The sequence below is a fragment of the Seriola lalandi genome, unplaced genomic scaffold (assembly GCF_002814215.2).
Source record: "Seriola lalandi dorsalis isolate HSWRI2012SDOR001 ecotype SW California unplaced genomic scaffold, Sedor1 jcf7180002054990, whole genome shotgun sequence".
Classification (NCBI taxonomy): Eukaryota; Metazoa; Chordata; class Actinopteri; order Carangiformes; family Carangidae; genus Seriola; species Seriola lalandi.
In genome coordinates, this window is record NW_019525539.1 from 26388 (window position 1) to 35263 (window position 8876).

Sequence of the window (8876 nt, forward strand, 5' to 3'; positions counted from 1 at the left end):
ACACACACACACACACACACACACACACACACACACACACCCACCCCTGGAGAATTTAAACAGACTCTAATGTAAAAAACCAACTCTCTCTCTCCTCCTCCGTCGTGGCGTGGGTCCCGCTCGGCCGGACGACACGAAGGAAACGAAACAAAAACCAACTTTTAAATATGAAACCTCTTTGATGTGTGACGATGAACTTAATGGTAACTTTATTTTATTGTTTTTTTATTCTCTGAAACTGTATTTTGATGCTTCATCCTTCATTCCCCGTCGGAGTCGACAGCAGCAAAGTGTTTTAACCACAGATCACGTTCTCCATCACTCTACTCTGACTCACCTCCTCCACACGGCCGCTAGCTTCTGTTCGTTTCTATGGAAACACAGAGACCATGAGACGTTCAGCGGTGACGAGGAGTGAACGTGACGTGTCGTTGACGGGCAGCAAGGTCCTTTTTTAAAACCAGATTGTTTCTGGTGCAGACCAGTTTTAAATGTGACGATATAAATAGTTGAAGATGAGCTTTAAAGGAGCAGTCCACGTCTCTTCCTGTTTTTGTTTGTTTTTCACCTGAGATACGTGGAGACCCTGAAGGCAGCGTGAACACTCACCTTTTACACTCAGCCACAGCAGGTGACTTCAGTCAGGTTCAAGGTTTTACTGTGAATTAAAAGAAAAATTATAATAAACTCTGGATGACGACATTGTTTTTATAGAAATCCTGGGATTTCTCACCAGAAATGATTTTTACTTTTAAACATAGAATCACAGAAACTTCTACGGTCCTGGTTTTATTTTTGTGAAAGTATCTTTGTGCAACAATGAACCATTTAATCCTCTTTCTGTCCTTCATTATATTTAAGTTGAATCATGTTTGACGTCTCGGTGGTTGGATCGCTGTTGATCCCCTCACAGCTCAACTGTAGCTGCCAGTTAAGCTTGAAGACGACGACATGTTAAAGGGACAGTCGTGGCTGTTTGACGTGCGGTCGTGCTGCATCACGCCGCAGCCGCAGGTCAGCTGAGAGAATCGGGAAGCGTCGTGATGCAGTGCACTCTGATGGTGCGCTCGGGCGTAGCAACACGGTAGTTGAGCGGTTGACAGATGTAGCGCCAGAGGAAAGAGCTGAAGAAATTCTACATGAAGCTTCATTCAAACGGATGTTGGATTGCGTCAGTTTTACTGGCTCACACTCGCACGTCATCAAACCTGAACTGTCCCTTTAATGTCGGCGTTCACACTGACAGTCGTGTGGCGTTCATGAAGTCTGGAGCTGAGTCTCTGTTTCAGGACAGACCTTGTTCCCTGCTGGGGGTTTTTTCCCAGGGGGCAGTGGGAGCAGATTTTGGTGAGAATTCCCAGCATTTTTTTTTTTGTTTTTATTTTTGTTATTTTGATTTCCTGTCAGCTGATGGATGTTTTTCAGAACCCTTCGTGGAAAACAAGCACTAACCTTTCATGTCTAAGTTTCTGGTGCACAATCGTTTCTTATCCACGCCACAGACTTGGACCAAAGTGGAGAAACGATGTGGTGTCTGGTGTTTACCTGAAGCTTTATGTTACTGAACACCTGACTAACACACCTGTACCTGTCACCTGTCTGCTCCTGTGGCTCAGTGTAAATCACACAATTCAGCACCTGAAGTGAAAGTGTAAACGGGGCGAAAGCGACTCGACTCACTAGAACTGTTCTAACGACGTCACTGATCTCAGCTCTGGAGCGTCGTCGGTCTCTTCCTGCGGTTGAGCCTCTGGAGAGGAGTTTAAGCTCCGCCCACCATGAACTCAGTGAGGGGCGATACTCGCAGGAGAAGAAGAAGAAGTGACCTCGCAGGAAACAGCTGTCTGGTCACTGCCTCAAACTGTCGGCCTGAGATCACAGCCACAGCTTGTACATGTGATAATAAACCAGAGTTCATCTTCCTCCTCACCCTCCTCCTCCTCATGCTCATCATTACTCTGTATGTTGTAAAGTGACTAGAGTCCAGACAGTTGTGGTGTCTCCATGTCCCAGTGAGTCCAGTGGCTTCTGGAAAAAATAACTGTACATGATCACTCTGTATGATTCAGTAATGATGCTAATAACAATAATAATAATAATAACCTTTGTAATTTAATAAACACACACTGGAAAGACAGACAGAGGAGAGTCTGTGGTGCTTTAATAAACACATGAACTAACAGAGTCAGATGAGACAGAAACAAACAACAGATCAAACTTTATATTTTTATCTTTTGTGCGATTTTTATAAACCAAACAATTTATTAATTCAATCAAGTTCAAATAATCAGCAGTAAAACTAGAATACTGTCTGAATGATGCTCGTCTACAAAATGAAGCATAAATAATTAATATGAAATTGTGTGTGATTAAAAGTTATTAATCATCAATAGATACTAAAGATTTAAAAATGGATTTACAAAAACAGCATAAAACTCATTAAATATACATTTATAAATATATTTATTCATTCACAAATAAATAATAGAATTTGAAAAACTATTTGAAAAGACATTTTTAAAAACGAGAATACGTTCCTGGATTCAACTTTCATTCCCTTTTTCCAGCTGCTCCTCCTGTCAGCCTCTCTCTGACCGGAGCGTCGGTGCAGGTAAAACCAGAAATGACTGGTTAGCTCTCCAACCAATCAGAGAGCTTGTAACATCCCATTGTTTCACACTCCAGTTCAACAGCACCGAAAACTACGACCTCTGGAGCTGGATACCTGTCCAGGTGAGACAGCTGGGATCATCTCCAGGACCTGCTGGTGTAATCATGAATGGTTTTATTTATTTATTTAGTCACAAACTGATGTTGTGTTGTTTAAACTGCTGTGTGACTAATTGACCTTCAGTCATCACGTCTTCATCACGATCAGCTGACATCCTGACAAACCAACTTGGTTCTTCTTCAGGAGGTCGGGAGGTGAGGGGGGGTTGAATCGCTCTTCATGATGCCAGCGTGCACCACCTCCTCTCTGTGAGCATCAACCGTAGGGCATCAAAGGTCATTAAAGGTCGCCGGTCGATACCACACCCCCACCTTCGCCCACCAGCTCTCCGTCGGGATCTGCTCTCTAAACGTTTCCGTGTGGAAACCTGAGAGGAACAACGAAACTCCAAGCATCAAACACTTCATTTCCTGCATCCTGGTGATTATCAGTTTCTGTTTTTTTCTGCATGAATTCACGATGGAAATGTTTTTATTTATGCAAATTCAGGCACCAGGTGATTCAGGATTCATTTTATGTTTGTAAAAAAAAAAGGCACTTTTTTTATTCAGAGTTGATCCACATGTCTGCCCTAAAAACACCTTTGAAGATGTTTCCATGACCATGGAAATCCTGACTACGTCATGGCCCCGCCCACCAATTACCTGCACCTGCAAGATAATCTGCCCTTTTGTAAAATTAATTTCTGGATCTTAAGGGAAGTCATCCACTACCATTTTCTGCTTCTCCGGGTCGATTAATTAATGATATCATCAGGATGACTGTTATATACAGCTGGCAGGTGATGACAAAATTTATATTTATTTCAATTCTATAATGATATTAAATAGTGAAATTTAATATCAATAAATGCATGCACTTTGTAACATGGTAAGCGAATGAAAGAAGAAGAAAGTAGAAACAGTGGTTCTGATTTTCATTCAAACGTCTCCAGAACCATTTTTTTTTCCCACCAAAAACGTTCCCGAATAATGGCAGAGGATCGTTCCGTGAAAATGAGTTGTTTATACAACCGTCATAATTCTCAATAACAACAAAACAATAGAAAAGTTTACGTTTTTTCATTTTTAAAAGACAAACTCCTTAAAATTTTAACACTCGGCCACGTAACTTTTTGTGTCTGTTAAACAAACTTCACTTTTCTTTCTTTCTGCGGAGAACGGGACGGACCGCGCCCTGACCGCGTGACCGCGCACACGCTTTTTTTTTCACCCTGTCAGCTGGAACGCGCTCTGACTGCGGGACTACACGTTCGCCCACCGCGTGCGGCTGCGCGTACTGGACGCCTGAGCTGTCAATTATCTGTGGCGCGCGCTGTTCTGAGACTCGTGAGTTCAACGTTTTGCGACCCGGACACCGAGACGGGGCGGTGCTGTGCGTGGCAAACCCTGGAAACACCCAACCTCCGCCGTAGCGGTCCACTCTGGTGTTAGAATGAAACACACCATGAGATGCGTCTGTCCGTTTACAGACCTGTAGAAAGGGAGCGTCAGCTGTCCTGGCTGCTGATTCGCTAAAATCGACGCCAATCAAATACTCAGGCTTTACCGATTGGCTCACTGTGCTTTTGTACCGCCCATTGGGAGTCTTATATAAAATTAATCCACATACCTCCATCTTTTTCGGTTCCTTGCGGCCCACAGTGTTCCTTCGCCGGAGAACTCTTCAGTCTACCCTGTATAGTTCCGCCTGCTGAAATGTCCAACCCCAGAGTCTATTTCGATGTCACCGCCAACGGCGCATCCATCGGCCGGGTTTTGATGGAGGTAAACCGGTCTCTTTGGTGTAAAGTGTAGCTAGTTGTGCTGGCTGTCAGAGCGGCCGGTGAATGTTATTCTCCGCCCGTGTCCAGTGAGACTGCACCGGGTCTTTGCTATAACCGCCTCCGCTTGGTGTTTGTACGGGCATGAAGTCAGTTCGGGCGGCGGGACGTCAAACCCCGGTGTCAGCCGGTCGTTGTGGTCCGCATGTGGCGTCACGAGAGAAAACGTTAGCCGAGCTGTCACGAACGACTTGCAGGACGTGTGCACGTGTTTGTGGCGTCCAGCCAGCGCGGCTCGTCGCTGGCTAACGCGACCGGACAACGGACATTTACGGTGTTAATGCTGGTGGTGATGGGGCTTTATTCGGTCGTAGCTACGGGGAATTTTCTGTGTTAAGTCAGTTATTCATATAAATTCTTATCGGTGCTTTATTAATGATATCCGTGTGATCCTGACTGGCCGGCTTTACTGCCGTCGGGGCGGGTTTAGCTGCAAATTTGTAAATAATGAGCAAACACGGTGAGAGCCAAAACTGCACCAGCTTCCGTCACGCTGAGGCCTATACAAGGCCCGCGGCCCCGGTTTGAGTCGTTTAGAGGGTCGCTGTCCGGGCACCGTTGGCTAACTGCTGAGTTAACGTCACTGCTGTCCTTTGTTGCAGCGTTTCGCGGCCTACGCAGAAGCCCGGGAAACCTCCTCTGCCTCAGGTTAAAAACGGCTTCAGCCCACCGCGGCAACTCGCTCCTTTTTATTTTACCGCGTTTCTAAAGCGTAGCGGTTTAAGGATGTTGTCCTCAACTCGGTCCGAGTAACAATACAAAATGAGCCGCCTGCTGCGGTGGTTAGCATGTTAGCCGCTGGAGCTAACTGCGCCGGTTCATGTGTTCGAGAGCGGGGGAGGGGAGGGGGAGGCAGTTCTGGAAAGTTCCATGGTGCTGGCGCGGTCGGGGGATGGGGGCTGTCTTCTACGGTTAAAAAGAATGCGGATGTAGGGAAGATGGTGGAATCACCCGGGATACCTGTAGTCCTTTGTGCTCACTGTGATTTAAACATGTTGCATAAGCGACAGCGGCTACTATAACCGCTCCGTTATTACATCCGCCCGGTTTAACGGCACCAAACGCTAACCATGCCCAGCAGCCATTTTGTTCAGCTAGTAGTAGCTGTGCCTCATTATGGGCGTTCCCGATCCTTGGCACGAGTCTTTAGCCCTCACCGTTAACTTCTTGCCGCGTGTGATGTTCGCGGTAATGACATCTCTTGGCAGCTTTTGATTTGTGGTCTGAGATTTAATTGTTAGTTTATTTTTTTCCCTTTAGTGCAACGAGATTTTGTTCAGTAGAGACAAAGATGTAACGCACAGACAATAACACAAAGCAGCTAGACCTAGCACGGGTTATGATTTGAATCGGTGCTAGTGTTACTGGGAGAACTGTGCGTCTCTGCGCATGTATGGAAGTAACGCATGAGTACAGTAGTGAGGGAAAGTTTGATGCACAGAGGTTTTCGTGCAGCTGGCAGTGCCACCAGGGAGGCGGCATGCTTCATGCTGAGGCATGGTTTCTGTTACTGCTGAGCAGGTGGACAGCTGCACAGGGCTGTGGTGAGTTCAGCTGTCCAGCCAGTCTGCTGCAGCACCCACCACCTCCCCCAGCATCCCCCTCCCTCTGAACATACTTGCACAGTAGCGTCACTGCTGTGCAGGGCATGCAGATATTCCAGTGTGGTGCAATGCTGCAGTCCTGTTTCACCATGACATAACACAATTACCACACACTAATCGCATGATAAACTGGTCCCCGTTCAATGGGCTGGAGCTGCTGCCCTCGGGCGCTCTTGAAGTTGATTTGACTTTTAATGATGCACTTTAATTTACTGACTTGGATGTCAAGCGCAGCCTGAAGCATTACATTTTTGACACTTGTACAAAGCTAATTTTAGTGCCGCTCTGCAGGGATATTCTCATTTTAAAATGGCACATATCCAAAGTGGTAGGATGATGTGTTCAGGCTGTGATTTGGTTTTCATTTTTGCAGAGGCTTCATTTACCTCCTTACAGTTGGACTTTGAGCAGCTTTCTTCTTCTATATAGAGGAGTTATACAACTGGCTGCTGCACAGAACAAAGTGCACAGTCTGATCAACCTCCTCTGGTTTTGGCTCGGGGCCTGGATGGCAACCAGCCAAATGTTAATTCATTTACTGGTCACTGAATGCACAACTTTTAGCCTTTCCCTTTATCAGTCTTGGAAATGAACAACTGACTTCACACCCTGTTTGCTCAGAACAGTTGACTGACTTTGGGTGTGTTAATTTTTTGTCTCCGCAGCTCCGCAACGATGTGGTGCCCAAGACTGCTGAGAACTTCCGCGCCCTCTGCACCGGTGAGAAGGGCTTCGGCTACAAGGGCTGCACCTTCCACCGCATCATCCCTGGTTTCATGTGCCAGGTGAGAATAAAAACTCACACTGGAGCTTTGAACATCACAAATGAGACCAGACTGAAATGTGGTTTTTAAATTTTGTTTTTGATGAAGGTTGTGATGGTCATAAGGCAGGGTTGGTTATTAGTTCATTTTAATTTGATTTCTGCTTTTTGTTTTTTGGAGCATTTAAAATCCCTTTGAAGCCTGAGCAAGGTTCATTAATAGAGATGTTTCCTGCTGCTGCTTTCAGACCAGAGCTTGAGCTAAATGATGATTTTCTTGATTTTTAAAATGTAAGAAAATGAAGTTAGAATCTCCTATAGCCAACGGTGATGTCTTCTAATGACTTTGTCTGATCATATTCAGTTTAGTGACAGAACAGAAATGCAGCAAATCCACAACTGCTCTGATCATTTTCAAGCTACCAAACATTTAGACTTGTTGCATTTCTTTGTGATGGTGAACTGCTGATTGATTCAATAAGCACTTTCAATGAACCTTGTTTGGGGGGGTGTTTGTCACTGTTCTCTGAAATTTTATAATCAAAACTAAATAAAATGATCATTACTTGATGGAAATATTAGTTCCAGTCCAAACTTCATGTTTCAGAAGTGTGACTGGTTTTGTTTTATGTAAGAAGTGGAACACATCATTTTCTTTAAAGCGCATCGTCCAGTCCAAACACGTATGTGATTAACCCGACCCGGGTCAGTGTGTGTGATGTTAATGTGTTGTTCAACACGCAGGGCGGGGACTTCACCAACCACAATGGAACCGGTGGAAAGTCCATCTATGGCAACAAGTTTGCTGACGAGAACTTCACCCTGAAGCACACCGGCCCTGGCATCCTGTCCATGGCCAACGCCGGACCAAACACCAATGGATCCCAGTTCTTTATCTGCACAGAGAAAACAGCATGGTGAGCACGCACACACACACACACACACACACACACACTAACCTGAGCCTCAGTGTTTGGTTAGCATCTTAGCTTTACCTTGTCGTGCAGAGCAACAGTCAGTGTTTGTGGTGTGTGTCTTCAGGCTGGATGGGAAGCACGTGGTGTTCGGGATCGTGGTCGAGGGGATGGACGTAGTAAAGAAGATGGAGAGCTACGGCAACTCGTCCGGCAAAACCAAGGTCAAGGTTGCCATTGCCGACTGTGGGCAGCTCTGAGCTCCAGCACTTAACCCTTTCTGCTTGCCCTGTAGCCACACCCCTTCGGGCTCCACTCCCACCCCCCATCCACCACCATTCAACATTCCTATTGATGGATATTCAACTGCCCCCCCCCCCTTTCCAGCCACCCTTTTTTTTTATTCTGTTCTTGTTGAAATCATGTTGCTGCATTTGTGACTTTGCCTTTTGAAAGTTTCTTTTGCATTAACGTTTTTTTCCACAAAGTCCCAACGGTTTTTTTGTTAAGTCAAAAAAATGAATAAGAAAATAAAATGGAAAAGATGCCTTGACAAATGAAATGTGTTTTTGTCTGAAAATGTTCAAACCTATTAAAAAAAACAACCAAAGTTAAAGTTTCCTGTACAGGTTGTTTGGGAGGATTCAGTCATGCGAATGTGATTCAGCACTTCCTGCCTGCAGGAAGTCCAGTTCTGTTCTGAACCTCAGACCTCATTTTAAAGATGATGTGGATCTGAAATGTAGATGTGCTTCTCTAACCTGGTCGTCTCTGCAGCTGCATGAACTGAGCCGGTGTCACAAACACTAAGATAATTAAATGAATAGATGAAAGCAGAAGGAAGGGGAACATACTTCCTCACTTTGACCAGTATGATTGTCAAACACACGAAGCAACTTCCTGTGTGGGATTGAGGTCTGAGCTTTAACTTAACGAACCTCCAGAAACCCTGAGGTGACGACTTCCATCTCGCAGGAAGTGAAATGTGAACGAACGAGATTTCTTTTAACAGCGACGTGAACAAAACCTGGTTAATTTTAGT

General features: G+C 45.3%; 1 protein-coding gene and 1 long non-coding RNA gene across 2 annotated transcripts; one reads left to right on the plus strand and one right to left on the minus strand.

Moving 5' to 3' along the window:
- Positions 1-1856: 1856 nt before the first annotated feature.
- On the minus strand, positions 1857-4472 carry LOC111647405 (uncharacterized). The gene is made up of 3 exons (XR_002760037.2): positions 4343-4472; positions 2849-3098; positions 1857-2761 (listed from the first exon to the last, which is right to left on the minus strand). It is a non-coding gene; the product is annotated as an uncharacterized LOC111647405 (long non-coding RNA).
- LOC111647403 (peptidyl-prolyl cis-trans isomerase-like) lies at positions 4337-8396 on the plus strand. Its single transcript, XM_023397002.2, has 4 exons — positions 4337-4497; positions 6823-6942; positions 7665-7837; positions 7962-8396. The coding sequence occupies exons 1-4, from the start codon at positions 4429-4431 to the stop codon at positions 8092-8094; spliced, it is 495 nt and encodes a 164-aa protein (XP_023252770.1). The 5' UTR covers positions 4337-4428; the 3' UTR covers positions 8095-8396.
- The last annotated feature ends 480 nt before the right edge of the window (positions 8397-8876 follow it).